The sequence below is a fragment of the Arachis ipaensis genome, chromosome B5, assembly GCF_059453495.1.
Source record: "Arachis ipaensis isolate K30076 ecotype BB chromosome B5, ASM5945349v1, whole genome shotgun sequence".
Lineage (NCBI taxonomy): Eukaryota > Viridiplantae > Streptophyta > Magnoliopsida > Fabales > Fabaceae > Arachis > Arachis ipaensis.
In genome coordinates, this window is record NC_142440.1 from 18042210 (window position 1) to 18066768 (window position 24559).

Below are 24559 nucleotides of genomic sequence, written 5' to 3' on the forward strand. Positions count from 1 at the left end.
ATGATATATATTTATCACGGAAACAAAAAAATGGAATTGTATACATGATTGCTTTCGTGCGGTACACAACGAGAGGAGGAGCTTTGAAGGCTGTAGCAGAAATGAATCACCAGAGACTGAGAGGGAAGATAGTATTTGTGGAAGAAGCTAAATACAGAAGAACGTCGGGATCAGCAACTTTAAGTAATAGACGGGCGGAGGGGGACAAGTCACAAATAGCTACATGGCAGCCACGTAGGAAAGTTGATCAGCATGGCCCTGAGGCTCCTGGGAACGAGGTACGGCAGCAGGAAATTGACAAGGACCCCCATGGAAATGGATGTACAAAAAAAGTGAAAGTAGCAGTGGCAACAGAGAATCTGGAATGGCTACAGAGAAGCCTCGTCGGGGGTACGACCAAAGCCATTAACCTTGCTTCTTTAAAGGAAATGATCGCCAAGAATGTGCCTAATGTAGTTCAGGTGCGGGAGATGGGCGCGTACAAAGCACTGCTGACTTTTGACAGTGTCAGCCATGCCGATGACGCTTACACCTTTAACATGAATAGCCTCTTACAGTTGTTTCATAGAGTGTGGCGATGGGAGGAGTCGGAACATAGTGAAACTCGACGGGTATGACTGGAATGCTTTGGGGTCCCGTTGCACGCTTGGTCAGTTAACACTTCTAAAACAATAGGAGGCCAATGGGGTGAAGTCGTTGGATGTGCCAGAGAAACAGAAATATGTAGCTCTTTCACTGTAGGTCGAGTACAGATTGACACTTGCATAATGGATGTGATTCAAGAACGGGTTCATGTAACAGTTGGTACAGAAGGCTTTAATGTTCTGGTGAGAGAGGTTGGGCATGAGGCATGTAATCTGCTTTGCACCGGAAAACTAGAGGATGAAAAAACAACTGCACAAAAGAGCTCTGATAGCAAGAGTAACAGTGTCGGTGTGGAATTAATGCAGAACCTTGAAGCAGGGCCATTGCAAGTAGGGCTACAGGATGAAGAGCGATTGTTGTGGGTTTCACGGAGTGAGGAAGAAGACAAGGGCAGGAAGGTAATTACAGACACAATTTTGAATGAATGGAGTAATGACTGGGCGTATCGTGATCGGAGGGAAATTGGAACGTATCTGGCATTAACTAAGGACAATTATGATATGCTTGATTTGGGGGGAAGAGCCGTTTTGCTCTATGAGGAAGGTTCGGAAAAAACGGTAACTTGTGATCTAATTGGGCTGAGAAAGAACTATTCCTATGCAAAACAAATAAAGGCACGTTCAGGAAATAATTGGGCTTTAAACAATTCAGAACAGGATGGGGCCAGGCAAGATGGGTTGGGCCCATCACTCCATGTGTGGACGGGTTCGAGTCAGCGGCAAGTGGGAGGGCATGCGGGTCGGCCATCCGTGGGGGTAACGGGTCACGTTTCTGAAGCCCTGGAATCCACGAGAGAAAGCCGCGGCGCCCATGGAAAATTCCTTGTCGCTAGAAGGCAGGGAGAGATCGACGAGGAGGGCGGCGGAGGAGCTGGACTCGATGCAAGGCTGGGAGGGCGGAGGGTGTGCGATTGAGATGGCCGGTTTCAAAACAGCGAGGCGGGTGCTATTGCAGATGAGGGGAGTGACGTTGGCGACGGGGAAGAGCTCTGTTCAGCGGCGGTCAGGGCTGGTAATGATGAAGACGTGGGGTTTGAGGACGGCGAAAGGGAAGAGACACACTCAGCGGCGATCGACCGTGGCTTGTGTGGTGGCGCGGTTCATGAGGAAGCAGGGGGAGAACCGTGTCACAAACTACCTGAGAACTGCAAGGAAGGAGGCGCGAGTCTGGCTTGCGGTATAAAGGGGAGGCACGGGAACCAGAATGTCAGACCAAGAAATGATACTTGGGGTGAACGAAGCTCAGGAAGACATCAGTGTCGTGTACAAACCAGAAGGGTGCTATGCAACCATACGGAGGACGGCATAGAACAGAATGAACCAGGCCAAGAGGAAAGGGGGATTGATGCGGATGCAGCTGAAGCAAACGACAACCAACAAACAGAGGTGGAGGAGCAACTGGCAGAAAATAGAAAGACTTGGGAGCTGGCACACGAATCAGGGGCAATATTATACAATGAAGAAGATGACATTATGGAAATCTTACAAGCACAGAATGAAGAAATAGCTCGCAAACGGAAAATAGCAAAGCAGAAAGCGAAAATGAGACGGTGCAGACCCAAACATGCAAAACAGGTGTGTAAAAAAAATCTTTATAATGATTTTCAGTTCATGGAATGTTAGGGGGTTGAGGGGAGATGGGAAGAAGAGAATGGTAAAGGACCTAAGAAATAAACATAGGATACAAATGTTAGGTTTGATTGAAACTAAAAGGCAGATTTTGACGAGGTTTGATGTTACATGTATATGGGGACAAGGTAGTCCAGGCTGGGAATATGTAGGCTCTGATGGAGCGTCTGGTGGACTTTTGTTAATGTGGGATGAGGAGGTGTTTAAAGTAAATAACTGCTACCAGAGAGAGAGGTGGTTGTGTGCTGAAGGAGTGATTTTAAAAAATAGTTTCAACTGTGCGTTTGTCTTGGTTTATGGTGCACATGATAGAGATGAGAAGATTCATGTTTGGGAGGAGCTGAGCTTTATAGCGGGGCTTTGTCAGGTTCCGTGCTGTTTTATGGGAGACTTTAATGAAATAGTACATGTAGAGGAACGGAAAGATGGGACTGGGTTGACACGGTCTGCGGAAGATTTCAAGTTTTGGATACAGGATATGAACTTAGTGGATCTACCGCTCACTGACCGGAAGTTTACATGGTTTAGAGGGCAATCCTGCAGTCGCATAGATAGAGTTCTGGTTAGTGTGGAGTGGTTGGAAGAGTTCCCAGAGGCACATTTGCGAGGTGGACCAAGGGGTTTGTCAGATCACTGCCCGTTAATAGTGGAGGGTAGGAAGCTAGGAGGAGGTCCGAGGCCGTTTCGAAGCCTTGATTCATGGTTTACACATGAGGGTTTTCTCAGGATGGTGAGGGAGGAATGGAGAGGCTTGGGAGAGCTACAGTTCACAGATAAATTGAAGGCGCTAACTGAACCTCTGGGAAGATGGCATAAGGCAAATTTCGGTGAGATGGACAAGAAGATTACAAAGTTTGAGGAGGAGATCAATAAGATTGATGATATGGTCAGCAATGGAGTTCATGATGGAACTCTAGAGGCTAGAAGAAAGGCGTTGGTTAAGTGCTGTGAGAGATGGTATGCGAGGAAAGAAGTGCATTGGAAGCAGATGTCGCGGTCTCGCCACGTGAAGGATATGGACAGAAATACAAGGTACTTTCACAATATAGCTTCAGCAAGAAGAAGGAACAATAGAATCGATACTTTGGTTATCAATGGCAGGCTGGTTCGAAATCAGGCAAGAATTAAGGTGGCTATCAGAGACTTTTACAAGGATTTGTACTATCAGGAAGACTCTCATATTCTGGGATTCAGAGATGGATTGGTGGTTCAAATAGGTGAGGAAGATGCATCGGCTTTAGAAGTGATGCCATCGGCAGAGGAGATCAGGGAAGCTGTGTGGGACTGTGAATCCTCCAAGGCGCCAGGGTGTGACGGATACAACATGAACTTCATCAAGAGATGCTGGGATGAGATTGGTGCTGAATTTACAGATGCAGTGATGGGGTTTTTCCAGACAGCCAGGTTACCGGCGGTTGCTAATATCACTTGGGTGGCGTTGGCACCTAAGTTCATAGGTGCAAAGGAGATCAAAGACTTGCGACCAATCAGTATGGTGGGGTGCGTGTATAAGGTTATTTCGAAGGTGCTAGTTAGGAGGATGAGATCAGTGATGCCAGCATTGGTAGGAGAGACCCAGAGTGCGTTTGTACAGGGAAGGAAAATTCATGACGGGGCACTTATTGCGTGTGAAACAGTTAACTGGCTGAAACTGAGGAAACAAGAGGCTGCCCTAATTAAACTTGATTTCCAAAAAGCATATGACAGGGTCAAGTGGAGTTTTGTGAACATTGTGCTACAGAAGATGGGATTTGGGCATAAATGGAGAGCATGGGTAATGGAGTGTGTAGCTACTGCATCTATGTCGGTGTTGATAAACGGCTCGCCGTCTAAGCCTTTCAACATGGAAAGAGGTTTGAGACAAGGCGACCCTCTATCTCCATTCTTGTTTGTACTGGTTGTGGATGTGCCGCACAGAATGATTGGAGAGGCAGTGAGGAATGGTCGTATAGCGCCGTTGCTAGTTGGTAGAGATAGTGTAGCATTATCACACCTTCAGTTTGCTGATGACACTATCCTCTTTTGCCCACCAGAAGAGGAGACTATCAAGAACTACAAGAGGCTATTGCGATTCTTCGAGTTGATGTCAGGTCTGAGTATCAATTTTGATAAATCCAGCCTGATTCTAATTAATTGTGAGGAGCAATGGGTCGAGCGAATGTGCAATTTGCTGGGCTGCAAAGGAGATGCCCTTCCAGTGAAATACCTTGGAATCCCTCTAGGAGCTAATCCAAGGAGGGTGAAGACATGGAGGCCTATAATAGACAAGGTGGAGGAGAAACTCAGCTTGTGGAAAGCTAAGGTGCTGAACAAAGCTGGCAAGTTGGTGCTTATTAAATCAGTGTTGAACAGTCTGCCAGTATACTATTTGAGCTTATTCAAGATGCCAAAAGCTGTTGCTGAGAAATTGATTTCGCTTCAGAGGAGGTTTCTATGGAGTTCTGAAGAAGGTAGAACGGGTATGGCATTAGTAAAGTGGGAAGTGGTACAGGCGCCGAAGAAATTAGGTGGCTTGGGAGTTGGGGATGCTATGGTTCGGAACACAGCGCTGTTGTTCAAATGGTGGTGGCGATTTGCAAAGGAAGAGTGTCCACTGTGGAAAAAGGTCGTATGTTCTTGTCATAATCTGAATCCCAATGAGCCACTATCGACACAAGAACTGCCTGCTAGAGGTGGACCATGGAAGGATATTTGCCAGCTACAAATTAGGAACCAACATTTAAGGGATAAGATGGTCGCAGGCATGTCTATAGAGGTTGGTGACGGACGTCGAACTCGTTTTTGGGAGGATGTATGGTTGGTTGGTGGATCTCTAAAGGATCGTTTTCCAAGGCTCTTCTCTGTTTCAAACCAAGTTGGATCTGTTATAGGGGAGTGTGGTTTTTGGGATGGGTTTGAGTGGATTTGGAATTTCCAATGGAGGAGAGAGCTCTTCCAATGGGAGATGGAACTTCTGAGTGCTTTGCATGAGTCTTTGAGACCTGTGAAATTACTTAACAACAGAGAGGACAGAGTGGTGTGGAAATATGATAGGTGAGGCATTTTTACAACTAATTCATTTGTGCAGGTGATGCAGGAGGAACTGATCCCAGAGGAGATAACTAGCTACAGCTTCACCAGGACTATTTGGAAGGGGTTGGTTCCACCTAGAGTGGAGCTGTTTGTTTGGTTTGTTCTAATAGGAAGAGTGAATACAAAGGACAGGTTGAGCCGGTTTGGAATCATCAGTCAGGACGATGTTACTTGTGTTCTTTGTAACAACGAGTTGGAAGATATTCATCACTTGTTTCTAGGATGTGTATTTGCTTGGCAGGTGTGGAACGCTTGGATCTTAGCTTTTGGCCGACGTTGGACTTATCCGGGATCAATGAAAGAACACTTTATTAGTTGGACAGAGGAACCGAGGAGGTTGGAAGAGCGTAATCACCGGTTGAGGTGCTTCTCCGCGATTGTCTGGAACTTATGGTTGGAAAGGAATAGACGTATTTTTCAGCAAAAAAGCAAAGGAGTTGAAGAAATTATTAACATGTCTTCAAATAGTGCTAACGAGTGGAGCGGTGGTGATCCCTTTAGTTGTTGATGGCTATGCCGGAGATGACATGGGAACGGATTTAGTTTGGTTATTGTTTTTACTTTTTAGGTTTGTTTTTTTTTTTAGACTTGGGTAACTTCTGGTGCTCCACTGCTATTGTGTTGAGCTATTTGCTTTCAAAAAAAAAAAAACAAATCAGAGATTGCGATTAGTAGGAGTTACGCTGCATGTTCAACATGTATTCGGGGAGATGGCCGAAGAAGGTCTTTAAAAAGCAGAACGCAAGTGAGATTTTGTATAACATGAGAGTTCGTGGTTTTTTGAGGATTTTAGTTGTAAGGATTTAGTTTAAGCGAGTCAGAATTTGTGTTGTAAGAGAGGGAAGGTTTGAGGTTTTTGATTGCAAGGAAAGGAGAAAGAAGAATAGTAAGAAGAAGAGGGAGTAATTTAAGTGAGTAAGTAGTAAAATTATTTAAAAAAAATGGTTTGTAATTTTACGTTATCTCAAGAACGCATTATTGAATATTTGGATCATCTTTAATGATTAAATTTTTTTTTTGATGAATAAATATATTTATTTATATTTTATTTATTTGTGTTTTAACTAATAATTTTATTGTTAATTATTCATCATCATCATCATCATCATCATCATCATCATCATCATCATCATCATCATCATCATCATATGAGTAGTTAATGTTATGATTAGTATATTATTAAATTTTTATAATAATATTTATGATAAGTTGATAACAATAATAATTTTTATAATACTGTTTGTTATGAGCTATGAACATTATTATTATTATTATTATTATTATTATTATTATTATTTCTTGAATATATTATTAACGATTATTATTAAGAAATTATTATTATTATCGTGATAGTTATTGTTTAGGATTTAGGTTCTAAGCACCACTTTTAGGCCTCGGCATATGAGCATCAATTTCAGATGCCAGGATATGAGCATCAGTATCAGGTGCCGGCATATAAGCAGCAATTTCAAGAGCCGGCACATGCCCATTAATTTTAGGCACCGGCTTACAGCCAACGGCAACAATTTCCAATATATAAGAAGCAGTAGCAGTAGCCGGCATATGAAAAACAACAACCATACATACCAGAACTATAACCACATTAGCCAGTAGAATCCTACATACCACAGATGGTAATTTCAGCTGATGGTCAGTTCAATCCGTTGGCTGGAATTGATGGCATCAGTTTGTCTCAAGTCTTGAGAGACGCATATTATCTATTTCCGTTACCAGAGCAGAAAAGGCATGCTGCTTCTTAGCAGTCTGTTGGTCATCACGCCATATCAGGTCATGCCAGTGACTTCTCGATGGATTGATCGCCAGGTCATGTAGACTCTCCTTGTCCTTCCGCACCATCCCGTAGCGAGTTGTTCGATTTGAATGAATACCCGCAGCAGGAAGAGGGATTTGTGGGACATGACCTTCAGTACGAGTATGATTATGGTGGAGCGAGTGCTCCGGACATGAGTGGTTCCGATTTGTACGACCCTGGCGGTGCCAACATGCCAGATGTCGATGCTTCTGACGTTGGCAGTGGTCTGGATGCCGATATGTCTTAGGGTCATCCATATAATTTATGGACACAGACTGCACCCCCAGATAAATACACCCCATCTCAGTATTCGAAGAAGGCGCCGAGGAAGTAGCATGTTGCAGTTTATCTTATACTATTTGAGTTTAGCTTTGTATTCGGTGTTGTATCTCGTATTCAGTGTTGTATATGTAGCTTTGTTCTCGTATTTTTCTGTTTGAGTTTAACCTGTTGCACTTTTTATCTAAATTCGTATTTATTATTCAGTGTTTACACATACATAAATAAACTGCGCAAGTACATAACAAGCTTACACTAGATTAAAATAGGTAATGCATTTACACAAAAAGTTATATAAAAAGTTAAATAGATCATAAAAAGTTACTGACTACTTTAAAATGCATAAACACGTAAAATGCTCAACCACTATTGATCTGAGGCAGAGCTTAGACCTGCGCACTGAGGACATCGGCTACAGCTATGTCCCTCCCGTCCACATATAGTACACCGGTTGAGGACCATGCATATCCCGCGAATCCATCTCATTCAAGTAGCGGGTTGACTTCGGTCTTCCTTTTGTCGCACGCTTCAATGTCCAATTGCGATCATCTTCGCTCCTTCATATCTAGCCCACATAGATGGGTCACCCATCGGAACAAACTCGTCTCTGTAGATCTTGCAAATTTCAGATATCTTGTACATGTCATGCACATATACTTGCCAATCAAGATGCTGGTTAGTGCAACATGCAAGAACGTGGCGACATGAGAGTCGCTCGACCTGGAAATGATCACAATCCCAGTGTCATTGTGCAAGGTTAACAGTGTAAATGGAACCATCTTGCATTTTGCGAACCTCAAACATCTCATTGCGCATGTCGAACCGATTGACGACAATGTTTCCTGCACGTCGAAAACTTTCATCAACTCTTTTGGTGGCAAATTCTGAATATGTGAATCCGTTGCGGACACGCTCATGAGCATCGACGCTCTTCTGAGTAAACAATTCGTTTAGCCGATAGAAAGTAGACCTAACAATGGAAGTCACAGGAAGTTGCGTGCACCCTTCAGGAGAGAATCTACCAAGTTTGTCATCATATGTCCCCAACGATGACCCGCGTCGAATGCCAACACCCATCTCTAAACACCGATCTCATCGCACCATTGAGTATATGCCTCACCCTGCTCTTTAAGCCTTTGGTAGTTTTTGTTGTACTCCTGTTCTATTCTAAAATAGCCTGTAGAACGAACCATGTAATCATAAGTAGATGCCACAAAATTACTATGAATAGAACCATAACAGCGAATTCAAATACCTGTGTTAACCACGAGTTTATGCAAACACGGAGCCTTGAACCTCCTTAAGAAGTTGGACCCGATGTGCCTGATGCAGAACATGTGACACGCTCTTGGTGGTGACCATGCACCGTTACTGCGAGCTATTACTGCGTCAATGGAGTTATGGCGGTCAGAAATAATGCCCACGCCATCAATAGTAACAACATATCTCCACAAATTGGTTAGGAAAAACTCCCACATGTTTGCCATCTCACCCTCGACTATCGCAAATGCAATAGGCACAATGTTTTGGTTCCCATCTTGTGCAACCGTAACTAAAAGTGCACCTTTATATTTTTCGTACAGGTGTGTGCCATCAACCTGCACCAATGGCTTACAGTGTCTAAATACTACAATACACAGATAGAAGTTCCAAAAAACATGATGGAGAACTCTTACACCTTGAACCTCCTCACTCTCACGATAAACGGGGAGCGTTTTTATTTGAACACGAGACATTGGCATCTTCGCAGTCATTGCTTTCAACCATACTGGCAGAGTCTGTCAAGAAACTTCCCAATCACCGAAAATTTTTGCGACAGATTTCTGCTTTTCCAACCAAGCTTTGTGGTAACTAACAGTGTAGTTGAACCTAGACTGAACTTTTGCAATAATAGACTTCACCTTTATCGATGAGTCTGCTTCAACCAACGGTCTAATAGCATGTGCAATTGTGTCCGAGTCCAACTTGGCATGATCTTGTGAAATCGTTCCCATGGTGCACATATGTTTGCCATTGTATCTCCTGATCTCCCGACAACCTTTCTTCCGAATCAAGCTAGATCGGATAAGCCAATCGCACCCTGCACCATAACCCTTCATTTTGCATAGAATGCCTGCGGCTCAGACTCATACACAGAGTAATCAACTCCTCTAGAGATAGTGTAGCTTTTGATTGCAGATATCATCAACTATAGAACCAAATTCCATTCCAACACTAAACTCACCAACTTCTGTCGCAACATTGCCTTCACCTACGACATGCGAACCACCATTAGTCGGACAAGGCAAATAAAATAAATGGTAGTGGTAACTTTAATTAAAAACCATAATATACCCATATTCGCATATTCAGGAAATTCCAAGGCATGCATGGCTTCAAGATCCAGAATCCGCATAAAAGACGGAACACTAAAGGGGTGCTGGCTTACAATCGCATCCGCTTCATTTTGCAACGCCGGATTGCCTGCTAGGTCTTCGTCATCGTTTTCGTCATCGACTTCATAGTTGGCTTCGAACTCCTCTTCACCGTCGTTGTTATCTTCTTCCGTATCTATATCCCCAAGCTCATCAACATTGACTTCCTCGCCAACCGCGTCCAGCCCCATATGTTATTCAAACTCAATGTACAACTCTATCATCGGCACGTGAAATCGAGTTTGTTGATAAATACAGAACATCTACTGCATACTTGCATCATCAGTGATGGACATTATTTGAAACTGTATCAGCCCACCAAATACTTGTACATGATTCTTGTATAAAATGTTGCTCACTATTTTCGAAATGTGACTTTGTATGTTATCACAAAGACCATTTTGCAACTCTACAAAACGTATGGTGTATGGAATACATTCACAAACAAAAATCACTCCTTCGTGTGTGTTTGGTATAATCTCACCGTTATAATATACTCGCAAATTTGTAATACCTTCCATAACCTCAACTTCACCTAACCCAACTTTTTTGCCACAACTAAGTGCCAAAAAACTCACAATTATGAAATATATGCAAGAAAGAGGAATAGGAGTAGAAGTGAGGAACTTCGGATTAGGGGTATAAGTTACCGAATTGGACCGAAAAATACCGCAAAACCGAACTGAAAATTACAACAACCGATTGAAAAACTGAAAAAATCATTTTTTTTGTTTTTTTCGAATTAAATTGATCGGTTCGGTTCGGTTTTCGGTTGGTTTGGTAGAAACCGAACCGAATCGAACCGAAAAAGATGCTGTATATTAGTTCTTTTTACTGATTTACCCTTACTGATTTAACCTAGGTATAAAACCCTAAATCTGAATACCCTTACTCTTTTTTCCTTTCGCTCGTGCAGTCACCCACTCACCCTCAGTCCTCACTCCTCACACAGATACCCACTCACCCAGACACCCACAGGCCACAGCCCACTTCCATCATCATTCTTCCTCCTCAATGCGGCCATGCCTGAGAGAATGAGAGCCTGAGAGAGCCAAAGAGCCAGAGAGCATCGTCCACTATCAAGGAACTCCTCCATCGTCGCTCGAAGTCATCGCAACTCGCAAGTCATCCATTCATCTCCGTTGCAGGCTCGCAGGCGTAGCAAAGAGCAGCACCGTCGTGTAGCCAGCAGCATCGTCCAGTTCGCGTCTTCGTGTAGTCCTGAGTCCACGTCGTCGTCCAGTCATAAACCGTCGCAACAAACCCTAAGTCGTGGCAAGAAACCCTAAGCGGAGCAGCACTCCAGTCGTCGAGCAGCACTCTGGTCACCGAGCCCTCTCCTGCAAAAAGCACCTGAACAATGTCTTCTTCGGAGGTTAGAATTTGATTTTCAAATATTTTTAATTGATTAGTTAGATTAGTTAAATTCAGAAATCATTATATTGCCATAGTATATCAAATTTAATTTGTCTTGATTGTTGTTACTGGTCTCTTCTTAATTAAGAAGATGAGTTTGATATCTAATTTGTCTCTGAGGGTTGTTACTAGTTTGTGCTTAATTAGGAAGACAAATTTGATTAAAATTATTGTCTCTGATTGTTGTTGCTAGTTTGTGCCTAATTAAAAAGATGAGTTTGATAGAAATTTTTCTGCAGAATTTTTATTGTTGTTGCTTTTACTGAAATCTGTACTCGGTGAGTGATGATAAAAAGTGGGTTACTATCTGTTCTGTTTATCTTGTTTACCAAACTTTGGTCTCTGTTTTATCCAATAAAAAGTTAACAATTTTTCTTAGTTTCTACTAAACAGATTTAATTATTTGGTTAATTTGTTTGCTGACATGGTGTCTAAGTGGTTATAGGAGTTCATATTTGTTGCTACTATTCTTCATATAAAATTATATTATGAGACATGGTTTTAGAATTGATCTTACCTCATGCTTTATATTTATGTTGCAAGATTGGAGTGTCTGGTTTATTTATAGTATTAGGATAAGCTTTTGAAACTTTAAAAGAAAAAGAAAAGGTATATCCAATACAAACCGTAAAATCTGAATCGAAAGAAAATATCTATTTGCTTCTAGTAAAACACAAAAAATAGATTTTTCCCAGATTATGATATATATATATATATATATATATATATAAAAGCCAACTCAAACTCAAGAAGTAATTGTATTTTTCTTTGAAATAATATCCATTATGAAGATACAGTAAATATGAGTGCCTTTTCTTTGTTTTCACATGGACCATGTGATTTTATATGTGTGCCTTTATTTTATATGATTTTATATGGCTGCATATATATGTCTGTCTTTTTTTTGTTTTCACGTGACTGATATATGTGTGCATTTTCTTTGTATTTCTTTGTGCATATATATGTGTGCCTTTAATTTGTTATCTTGTTTTATAATTTGTTATTTAATAATTAATATGTTTCACAATTTGTTGTTGTGGTTTAAATGTTGAAAACAATATTTTTTCACAAGTTTAAATGTTAATTTTGTTGCTGAAAACAATACTTTTGTAGTTTCTTTCATGGTTTATGTTTATAATTTATAATCTATATTATGTTTATGTTTATAATCTATATTGATTTTTTTTGTTTTATTTTTGTAGAAATTGCACCAATCGGGGAAGATGATGATGAGTCTGGTGTGAATTCAGATTAAGCATGGTGACTGTTTGGTTTTTATTTGGTTTAAAGTGACTATTTTGGTTTTTAGTATGTTTTAAAGTATGTTTATTTTTGTTGTTTTGCTAGACATTTTTAATTGTCTTTGTTTTATGTTTAATTAAGTTGAATTTGTATTGAATTTGGATGTGATATACTCTTGTTATTCTAGTTTATTGACAGTTTTAAACATCATTTTATGGTAATTAAATTTTGATTATTAAGGTGTAAAAAACCCGAAAAAACTGACCAAACCAAACCGCTGTTGGTTCGGTTCGGTTGTTCAAAAAGCAGCAAACCAAATGGTTGATATCATTGTAGAACCGATCAGGTCGGTTCGGTTGGTTTTTAGTCTAAAACCGAACCAAACTGAACCGATTACACTCCACTTCGGATGAATTGCGTTTCGTATTTATAAGCTAGGCTTTCAATTAAAATATTATTTTCTATACAAAACGCAACCTGCATTTTGAAGCTTTCGAAAAAAGAAGTTTCTAACAATTTAAAACGCAAGCTGCATTTTTGAGTTTAAAAAAAAAAGTTAAATATTGCTCATTTCATAAATGCAGGCTGCGTTTGGGCTAAAAGCAAAAAAAAAATTGAAAAATCTAAAATTATTAAAACGCGAGCTATGTTTGATTATTTTCATAAACAAAAAAAAAATAAAAAAATAAAGTGAAAAGGTAAAACGCAAGTTTCGATTTGGACTGATATCATAGCAGTGAAAATTTTTAACACATGTCCATTTCATTGCGTTACACCATAATTTTTTTCATATGGAAAACAATGAGCTTTCTTTTTCCTTTGGGGTTAAACACCAAGTTAAAATTGGAGAAAAATGGGAGGATTTTGGCACTCTGTTAAATATATAATCTATGTTTTGTACGAAGGATTTTTTTTATGTATTGAAGCACAAATCACTCATTAGTTGAATATTATAAGTTGATCGTGTTCTTTACTCATCAGTTTTATACTCGCACAATTATAGTTTTAACCCAAGGACCATTTGTGAAGATAGTGTTCCTATGGGATTTTTTATTCTGAATACACGTAGTAATGCTTAAAATTTTTGTTCTATATATTTAATAGAAAATGTTTGTTTTCAACCAAAATTTAAATTAGACTATTTTTTTGTGCTGCAGACAGTGCTTTCATAATAATATTAAGGAAATTAACTTTAGTAAGGTATCTATGTCTCAAAATTTGATTTTTAATAAAATATTTGTTAGAGATTTATTTACAACAATGGAGTGGGCTTGAAATTGTTGATTGCAAAGAATTTTTTTGAAAAATTATTTGATACTTTGTTGTTTAAAAACTTCAGAACTTTATTGTGTAGTTGGCTACTTTATATGTGGTAAAAACCCCTAATAAGTCCTTTGTTAAAGTTTTTGTATTGCGATCGTTTTATGCATGTTTTAGTTAATCTATTCAACAAATGAACATCAAAATTTCTCTGTACTTTTGAAATGAGAATTGCTTCATGATGTGATAAGTTACTGCAATAGACACTTAGAATATGTGCATTTAGTAAGTAATAATACTAAATTATGTATTTTACTAATTCTCTATTCACATTAATGTAGTTTATCTAAAAGTAATAATACTTATTTCTATTGCTCAATCATTCATTTCATCTACAAGAATCGAACACATGAGTTCAAGCCTTCAAAATTCTATTTTGTTTAATTTCATTAATAAATAAAGCAATGGCTAATAGAATATATCAATTCTAATAATAAAAGAGCATATGCCTATAATATGAAGGGAAATTCTACTGTGTTGATGCAATTTTTTAGCATATCATGCTGTGTTGTCTGTGCGTGTTACCATGAGAGCACGACAGATGAGGTGAGTGTGGTTGTAAAACAGAGGAAGGAACGTGTCCCCTTCCGCATATGAGAATTGTTGTGTTAATTTGTTTTGTAATTAAGTGTTTAAGGTGGTTGGCGAAGTGAGCCGTTTATTTATGAGCTCCCTGGAATTTATTGTTTTGAAATGCATAGTTGGAAGAAAAAATATAAGATCTTTGGACTTTTGTTATTCTTCGAATTAAATTGATATCCATAAAACATGTAGAATGTAACCGCCCGAACCCAAAATATTTTAAGAAAAAGGGAACAATAGTAGTAGTTGAACTTTTGGACTGAAGAAAAAAATGAAATAGCTGATTTTTTTTTTATAGAATAATGACTTCTCAATTTGCATTGTGGGATGAACGAAATCATGGTAGACCCATCTATACCAATATATAATAGGGATACGGAAGTTTGGTATCCAATTCCTTCTTCCTATTTTATCCCTATTTGTTTTTTTTATTAAAAAATAGCTTTACCCCATGACAAAGTTTAAAAATTGATTTACTTTCAATAAAAAAAACTACTACTATGTCCTCAATTTTTTTTGGTTCTTTTTATTTAAAAAATGGCTTTACCCCACAACAAAATTTAAAAAACGGATTCACTTTCAATAAAAAACTGCTCCATCTTCAATTGTACTTAACCCCCGAGAGAGTTAAATACCTGTTTCACTTTTAATCGTGCTCTTGCAATCGTTTTTCTTCTTTGCGTCTTGCTACATTATGTTCTGAACAAATATAAATGAAAAATTCAACGAATCAACAATCACATCAACATCGACCCACTTGGACAAAATACGCTAGGCGAAGAAGACAAAACATGAGCGAAGAACAAAGGCAACAACACCTAGCTAGAAGACGTATAACTTACCGGGAGATGATTCGACAAGAAAAAAAAGTTGTCATATCATCTAATACAATTCCTATGCTAAATCCATTACCAAGCACAGGTGGAGTGACTTGATTAAATACAAACACAGGAGTGGCTCGATTAACTATAATTAGACAAAGGGACAGAGCCATCCATCATCATTATTTTGTTTCAGGTAACATAAAACTTAATATATATAATGATAATTTATTTGTTTTGCTATAAATTCAATTTTTGTTTAATATCTATATTCTACTCTTTGAAAAATCTAGGAATGGAAGCGCATGATAATGGAGCTGGTCCAAGCAACAGACGTCATAATAACATAATTGGTTGGTATTCTATAACAAAATTAATTAAATTAATATATACGATTTATATATATCTGATACTTATTGTTTAACTTCAAAAAACATTACATATAACAAAGTACTCCTTAATCAAACAATATATAAAGTTACTAGAGTTTGGTGTCTAACTTTTTTAGACTTCATGTATCCTTACATAATCCATTTCATAAAATAAATTTAATGGACAAATAATAATAATTTTTTTTAATATTCCATCTTCATCATATAATATAGAGTAACTAACCATTTTTGGCCATGAAAGATTGAGGCCTGATAATACTGACCATGACTAATTTAAATTAACTTTGTAACCATGAAAGATTTGCCCTGTTTGACATTTCTAACCAAACGTCAATTTTTTAAATTTGCCGTTAGTTTGGCTTCCTATGTGGCTGTTTATTATCCAATATGTCATTATTTTATTTTAATTTAATAATAAAATACTATTTTACTAAACTAATCACTCATCAGAGTCTCTTGGTACCAAATTGAAACACCAAGGGTTTCACGCGCAGAGTAAAGGTTCTTCGTCAATGGTGATGTCGATTCTCCTCTAACCTAACAGACGTCATCGCTCTTCATCGGTGTTCATCGTTTGTGTGTCGCCGGTGTAGTCGCTGTCGCAGAGGTCTTTTGTGTCGTGCATTCAGAGCTTGTACGTTCCCGTCTCAGTCGTTGTTATCTCGTTAACGTGTCCTCAAAGTACTTGCCGTCGCCTTGCTGTCATCACCCTCACTGCCTGTGTTCCAGTTGGTGCCTGCTTCTACTCTTTCTTTTTTTCCATTGTTGTTTTCTTTTTTTAAGTTAGGGCAAATACTACCATTGCAGAATTCCCAATTTACTAATGATTTCCTTTGAAAATGTTATAAAGATTTTACTAATTAGGTTATTGATTGTTGGTGATTGCTGATTAAGTTGTTAATTTCAATACTTTATTCATTATTACTTTAGTAATTTTTGTTTATTGTTAATTCCTAACTTGAATGTTCTTGATTGATTGCTGTTAGTTTAAGAAGACTCACTGCACTTTGCTTTTCTCTATACGTAATGGTGGCCAGTGAAACCTGAGGGTAGGGCAGTTTTATGGGTTGGCATAGCCACGAATATAATTGAAGTATTGAATGGAACTAAATTATTTGTATATATAGTTTATATTGTATTCACTTGAAATAATTTTCAAGCACTGTTATAATTTATGCACCATGAGTCCGTGACGATTATATATACTATAAGAGTAGTAACTTAATTTTTAGAGTAGGAATTTCTTCAATTTCGATTTTCCATAATGTCTGATACAGCTAAGACATCCTTGCTTCTCGTTGTCTCATCTTAATCTCAATATTGCAGCTTCTTCTAAAACCATATTTTTCATTTATATGCTTGTGACTATGAATATCTTAGATATATAAGACAGTTCCATTAGTAACCCAAGAAATTTCAACAAATTTATATTCTACTAGATATTATATACATTTAGGAGATAAGATTAATTATTTTAACAGCTAGATATAAATCATGATGACTTATTGCATTGGCTTTAATGCTAATGCTTAGCAACATAGTATGTCCTACTTCAACTTCTTGTTTTCTCTTTGTTCATTTTAAATGCACATGCTTTTCATATTGTAGGAGTATTAACTTGAAATGTGATTCCTAATGATCTTTATTATGATAGCAATTATGTTTGTTGAAGTTCTTTTCTTGGTATAAATTTGCATGTTAATTATTTTATTTTATTTTCTTTTAATTGAATATTTGGTTTAAGATTTTTAGCAATTAATCATGTTAATTATAGTATGAGTATATTTAGGTAGATGGTAGTAACAACTCATATAACTTTATTCATACACCACAGTGGAAGGTTTGTAAGACACAGTAATAGAAATGTGGAATATGTTGGAGATGATGTTAACGAAGTTAGAAGGGTTAACGTTGTCACATTGAACAACTTCTTCATCAAGGTATCCTAAGGGATATTGGATATACTCTTATGAATAAGTGCTATTGGCTGAGACCCAGTAAAGAGCTTAAAAATGGGTTGAAGTTACTGAGGACTGACATTGATATAGTTGAGATGTATGAGGCTGCCATAAATCATAATAGGCGAATGGATGTATTTACTGAGCATCCAATTGGTCTTCCTATGCTAGCCGAAGATGATGAAGAGCATTTAAATGAAGATGATGTTGTTATTGTGGAGGTTAGGAATGTCATTGTAGAGGAGATGAATAGCAAAGTGGAAGGGAAAACTGAGGAGAGTGGACAAGTTAAGAATGTGGCCCAAGTTACAGTGAATAAAAAATCTCACTTCCAACCCACTATATCTCACTCCTAGCCCATTAAATCTCAATCCCATCTAGGGATGGCAACAGGTCCCCATGGGGCGGGGGCGTGTCTCCCGCCCCCGCCCCGTCCCCATGACGGGTATCGGGGACCCCGTATCCACCGGGGACCTGGGTCTCCGCGGATATCCACGGATTTTTGTAAAAATTAATAAAAATAAAAAAAATGAAAAAAATTAGAGAAAATCAAAGATAATTCTCAATTGTCATTACAAACAATATTCATAGTCTTTAAAGACTTACATAGCAATAACAAGAAACATAATAATTCAAACATATTCATAAACAACCAAATATTACATAAATAACCAACCATATTCATAAACAACCAAATAAAGTTCATGACATCATAAAAACATAATTCCACCATCTCAATCTTCCTTTCATCCCGTAATGGTAGTGATGGTAGAATCCGACTTACTTGAATCCTACAACAACAAGAAAACAATTTAAAGTTAAAATCATATAATAACTCAATAAGTCAATAATATAAAAATATAGTGTGTTATATGTAATTTAATAGTTTACTTACGTCAACATCTCTTTCAATGTTATGAATTGTGTAGCACTCAAATTCTATGTTTGTTGTGGTGCCAAGTTCATTCCAAAACCAATCTTGATTACACATTAGAGCCTCTAATATGTCCGGACGCAACCTACTATGATGTGGCGTAACAAATCGACCACCCGTACTAAATGAAGATTCAGAGGCAACGGTAGAGATAGGAATCGCCAAAAAATCCCTAGCAATAGCTTGCAAAATAGGAAACTTTGCTCCATTTGACTTCCACCAATTTAAGATATCAAAATCATGTTCAGTTTGTGGTACCGGTCTCTCTTTAAGATAATAATCCAACTCATTCTTTGTATCAATAAATGCAGATTCCTCACTTACATGTGCAGCAAAATCAGCTTGCCAATCTTCATGATTGAACTTCCTCCCCTTTGAACTTAAAGGAATTGATGGTGGCGGCGGCATATCTAATTGAGCAGTTTGGTCTCTCTCTCTTCCCTTTGTTGCATATTCTAAAACTAAATCTTGCACTACCCTTTTCACTTGACCAATTACAACACATGTCTCCGTCTCACCATATATTTTACTAAAAAAGAAATTCAATAAATACATCTTGTACCTAGGATCCAAAAGAGTCCCAATAGCCATAACTGTATTAATCACACCCCAATACTTTTCAAACTTAGTTATCATACTAGTAGCTATTATTTCAATTATCTCATTTCCACAATTTTTCCACTCCATCAAAGCCAAATTAATCACACAAATCTTAGGAAAATAAAGATTTGATGTAGGATAAGTTATTCCAGAAAATAATTCAGTCACATCAAAAAATACCCTCAATCTTTGAAAAATCTCATCCGCCATATCCCAATCCTTCTCACTAGGCAAAGATTTATATTGACTCTCACGCAATGACAATCTTTCAAATACATCTCTATACATAATTGCAACTTCAAGCATCAAAAATGTTGAATTCCACCTAGTTTTACAATCAAGACAAAGATTTTTTGTGTAGGGTATTTTAAGTTGTGCACATGTTTCCTTAAATTTTTCTTCTCTTTTAGGTGTTGCAGTCCAATAATGAACACTATCCCTCACCCTTTCAATAGCATGTGAAATAAGTTGTAACACATCCTTGACAATCAAATTTAATATATGCACACAACATTGCATGTGAAATAATTTACCACCCAAGATGAAGTTTCTATGTGACATTTTAGTCAAAATATTCTCAATCATAACGTCATTAGTACTACAATTATCAACAGTCAAAGTGGATACCTTCCTATCAAGATTCCAATCCATCAAACAATCCACAAGAACCTCTGAAAGTACCTCAGCCGTGTTGGGAGCCGGCACATATATAAACCTGTAATGATAATTTAGTACAATTATAAACTACCTAGCTTTGCAATTGTACACAAGAACATATCACAATTATATAAACAAGACAGCTTTGCAATTATATAAACATTCGGAAGTACCTATAATGATAATATTATTACCTCACAAGACGGCTTTGCAATTTCCAAGAATCATCAATGTAATGAGTCGTGATTGCCATATAACCTTTGTTTTGGTTGCTTGCTATCCACATATCAATCGTAATTGCAATTCAACTTTTATTACGCCCAAGGACATTCATTGTCTTCGATCTCTCATCATTGTAGAGCTTCAAGATGTCACTCTTTAAAGTGTTGTGAGTAATCACCTTGAAGAGAGGTTGCAAAGCATTGCAAAATCGTCGAAACCCAATGTGGTCCATAATAGATAGCGGATACTCGTGAAGACAAACCATAACTGATAACTCTTTTCTTGCATTTTCTTGGTCGAAGGTATATGCACCAACCACAACTGTTTCCCCACTAATTGTTGGAGTTGTCTTCATCATACACTGTCTTATATCTCTAGTGGTGCGGAGCTTGTAGCTTTTGAAGTGATCACGCAAGTGTGAAGTGCCTTGTTTTGGGTCACCAAGTAGTTTCGATTTGCAATAATTGCATTCAGCCTTTAATTTTTCCTTGATTTCCACAATCTTGAAATGATTCCACACTTCGGAGGTCAACTTCCTCTTTCGAACACCACTTGTAGAGTTTGTCGTTCCTTTATTAGTAGTTGCGGTATCCGTTGGGGGTTCTTGAGGTTGAGATTGAGGATCCTCTTGTGTAGTTTGAGTATTAGTGCCTATAGGTTCCTCCGATGGAGTACTCTTCTCAAGAGTATTACTCAATGCATCCGAAGAAGACATTCTATAAATCATGAAATATAAATCATGAATTAAAATCATATAAATCCAACTCAGATATTTGCAGCTAAAGTTTATGATAAGAATTTCTTTTGAATACAATATTAGGATATAAAAAAAAACTCATATATATCAGTAGAATTGTTTGACTCAATTACTCACTAACTTAAAAAAAACTCAGATACATATATATACAATGTGCATGGAGATAGAGAAAAAACCACTGAAAATAGAGGAAGACAATAAAATTGAACAACACACTATAAAATGTTGAAATAATAGCTATAGTTGATAGATACAATATGTAGCGTGAACAGGTGAACTTTATATTGCTGCTGTGTGGATTCACATATAGTCACAATATAATAAAGTGCATTATTTCAATGATCATATAATAAAGTATATTATTTCCTTAACTTTTTCATTCGCAAACAATTATTTTTAGTGGAATTTATAAAAAAAATCCAAATAATTACTCGCCATTGATAGAATGTGACCGAGAGTGTATAAGCAGAGAAGCATAGAAATGAATTGAAGAGTATAATATGGGAATTGGAAAATTTGTTTTATAAACACTGTTGGGTTTAATCTGCTCAGATCTTGAAATATAAATTACACAACCAGAAATTCATAGTCAAAAATTCATTAACCTAATCAGAAATTCACAAATTAGTTAATCTAATCAGAAATTCACAAATTCAAAACTCAGAAATCCAGAAATTCAAAACACAGAAATTCAGATTAATTGGAATCTCATTAATTCAGAACACAGAAATTCCTTACCCTAATTCAGAAATCTAATTTCAAAAAAGAGGATGGAAGACCAGCGAAGACCAGGGCTAACATACCTGAACCTGGCAGAAAAAAGGGGAAGGAAGACCAGCGAAGACCGGCGATGCAAAGAGGAAGACCTGCGGTGGTGAGCTCGACTGCCTCGACACCTTCAATGAGCGAACCGAGCCACTCAAGGGGTCTGGAGTGAGAGGCGGCGCTGAGGGACCAGAGGTTGAAAGGCGGCGAGCGACGTTCGGCGGTCGGCGGTCAGCGAGAAGGAGCCAAGAGGGGATGAGGGTTTGAGGAGGAGTGGAGAGTGAGTCTCAGTTTAGTTCTCTGTCTTTCTAAAGCAAGGAATGTGACGGCTAGATTAGGTTATGTTCAAAGGCTAATGGTTTACATATTATATATATATATATCAGGGTATTTTTGTCTTTTTACACAAACGGGGATTTAACGGGTCCCTATGGGGCAGGGACCTCTACCCTCGCCCCCACCCCGTTTATTATACGGGTCCCTGTCCCCCGTCCCCACAGGTAGAAAAACCCCCCATACCTGCTCCCCGACGGGTAAATCCCCGCAGGTACCCACCTCGCCGGGGATTTTTGCCATGCCTAATCCCATCCCACTGAATCTCACTCCTAGGCCATTAAATCTCAATCCCAGCCCACTAAATCTCACTCCCAGCCCATTAAACTTCAATCCCACCCTATAACCTCACCCTTAGCCCACTGAAAATCACTCCCAGCCCATTAGATCCTTCTCTCACCCTAACCCAAACTCTAAAGAAGCCACTGCAACACACACCCAAGTATCATTCCCACTAGAAGGCAAAACTCCCTCACTCCATATACCTCCCAACAGTGATCAAGCAAAACTCCTGAACCAAAAAATCATCAAGAAACAAATACATCTAGTGGGACGAATGAGCTACTCACACAATATGTGCCTGAACCAATAGTTGAACAGCAACACCAAGCTGCATCCACATCAGGTTCAGCCTCAATTCCTCAACCCCAATCCTAGCCTGAAACAGAGAATACTCTAACTAAAGAAGTGGGTAAGAGCAAGAGAAAAGTAAAAAAATGTTAGAATGCCTGCTCTTACAGGTCAAACATTCATTCAAAATCCAAATCCAACAAAATCTCCATGCATTTTCTTGCCTGTTGATGAAGAAGAATATTCATCAGATGATCCTGGATATCAATACTATGAATCTGAATGTTGCGACAGCATATGCAGTGATGAAGAAGATGCATAGCCAGCAGCATAGCCACAAGGAAATGCAGATGCTCCAATTCAACAAGTGCGTTTGGATGTCGAAATGGAGTTTGAAAGCATTGCATTGTTCAAGAAAGCAATAAGAAAGTACAACATTGCTGTTGGTCGGAGCATTTTCTTCCCCAGAGTTGATCCGAAGTGATCAAAAGCCATATGTTACGACGAGAATTACCCATGGCAAATTTATTGTGCACGAAGAACTCATCTCCTAAGCTATCAAGTGAAGACCTTTGTTGATCAACACACTTGGGCAAGAGACAACAAGTGCAAATCAGCTGATGAAAAGTGGGTAATGGATGAATTAGAGGAGAAGATGAGAACTCATCCAGCATTGACGGTGAAAAAGGCTGAGCAATTCTTCAGAGAAGAGTATGATGTAAATGTAAATGAGAGAAAGATCTACCGGTGTATAGTCAAAGCTAGGGAGAGAATTGAGGGTTCAGAGAAGGCACAATATTCATTGCTTCGAGACTACGGAAATGAGATTTTAAGGTGTAATCCTTATTCAACTATCATTATTGGGACAATGCCGATGCCTGATTCAGACAACCTTTTTAAGAGAATATATAGTTGTCTTCATGCTTGCAAGAAGGATTTCTTGTAGGGGTGAACACGGATCGGATCGGATCAGATATGGCCAAAATTTCGATCCGATCTGCACTAAAACCATCGGATCGGATCGGATATCGAATTTATCCGCAAAACATAAAAATATTTTTAAAAACTTATTTTTATTAAAAACATATCAATAAAATTCATTTTTTATATTCTTTTAAATATATTTACTCTTAAAAAAATATTAAACATACTTTTCTTAAATAATAAATTAAAATAATACAACATATATGATACTTATTAGTTGAAATAAAACATAAAAAGAATATTTATTTATTTATTTCTTTATTTTTGTAGATACGCAGATATGCAGATCGAATATGCGGATACCAACACAAAATCCGCAATCCGATCCGATTAGTGTGTGGATCTGATCCGATCCGATCCGAAAGTCTTGCGGATCGGATCTATATCTGCGATTTTCGGATCGGATTTGGATAAATATCGCGGATATGCGGATCGGATCCGATCCATGAACACCCTTAATTTCTTGGGTGGATGTTGACCGTTTATCTGCTTGGATGGGACGTTTCTTAAAGGGTATTACCGGGGGGGAGCTGTTGACGGCAATCGGGCAAGATGCTAATAACCACGTCTACCCGATAGCGTATGCAATTGTTACTATAGAAACAAAAGACAGCTAGAAATGGTTTCTTCAACTGTTACGAGAGGATCTTGGTGATGGTATGTCACATGGATTTAGTTTCATGAGTGATCAACAAAAAGTAACATGTGCATTTATTAGCTGTTGAGAGTGATTATCTCATTTCAATAAATTTAGAATGAATTAATGATTTTCTAGCTCCTAAAGGCGTTGCGTTTTATAAATGTGATTAGCCTCTTTGGCATTAACATGATTATCATGAAGTGCTTTTTATTTGTTAGAAAACTACACATAATTATAAACCTTATTACCTATTTAGCATCAGACATTCTCTGATAATCATGTATGCATGCACGGTGTAATTATCTAAGTTTATAATTGACTCTTATGCCATCATTTTCCCATTAACATGATTAATTGAAAATAAAAGATTTCTTTTAATATTTGCACATAATTTCCCGGGACAACATTTAATCCAATGTGGATATGCCATCAATCACCATTCAATTGAGAGTGCACTGATGGCAGAATTGATAATTTCGTAACTTGAAAAATACAAAAAGAAAAACAGAACTGAA

The 24559-nt window shown here is 38.0% G+C and overlaps 1 protein-coding gene across 1 annotated transcript; it reads right to left on the reverse strand.

The window, feature by feature from the left end:
* Positions 1 to 18328: 18328 nt before the first annotated feature.
* LOC110271938 (zinc finger BED domain-containing protein RICESLEEPER 4-like) lies at positions 18329 to 20710 on the reverse strand. The gene is made up of 2 exons (XM_088486830.1): positions 20174 to 20710; positions 18329 to 18373 (listed from the first exon to the last, which is right to left on the reverse strand). Exons 1-2 carry the CDS (start codon positions 20708 to 20710, stop codon positions 18329 to 18331), a joined length of 582 nt encoding a protein of 193 aa, XP_088342956.1.
* Positions 20711 to 24559: the final 3849 nt, after the last annotated feature.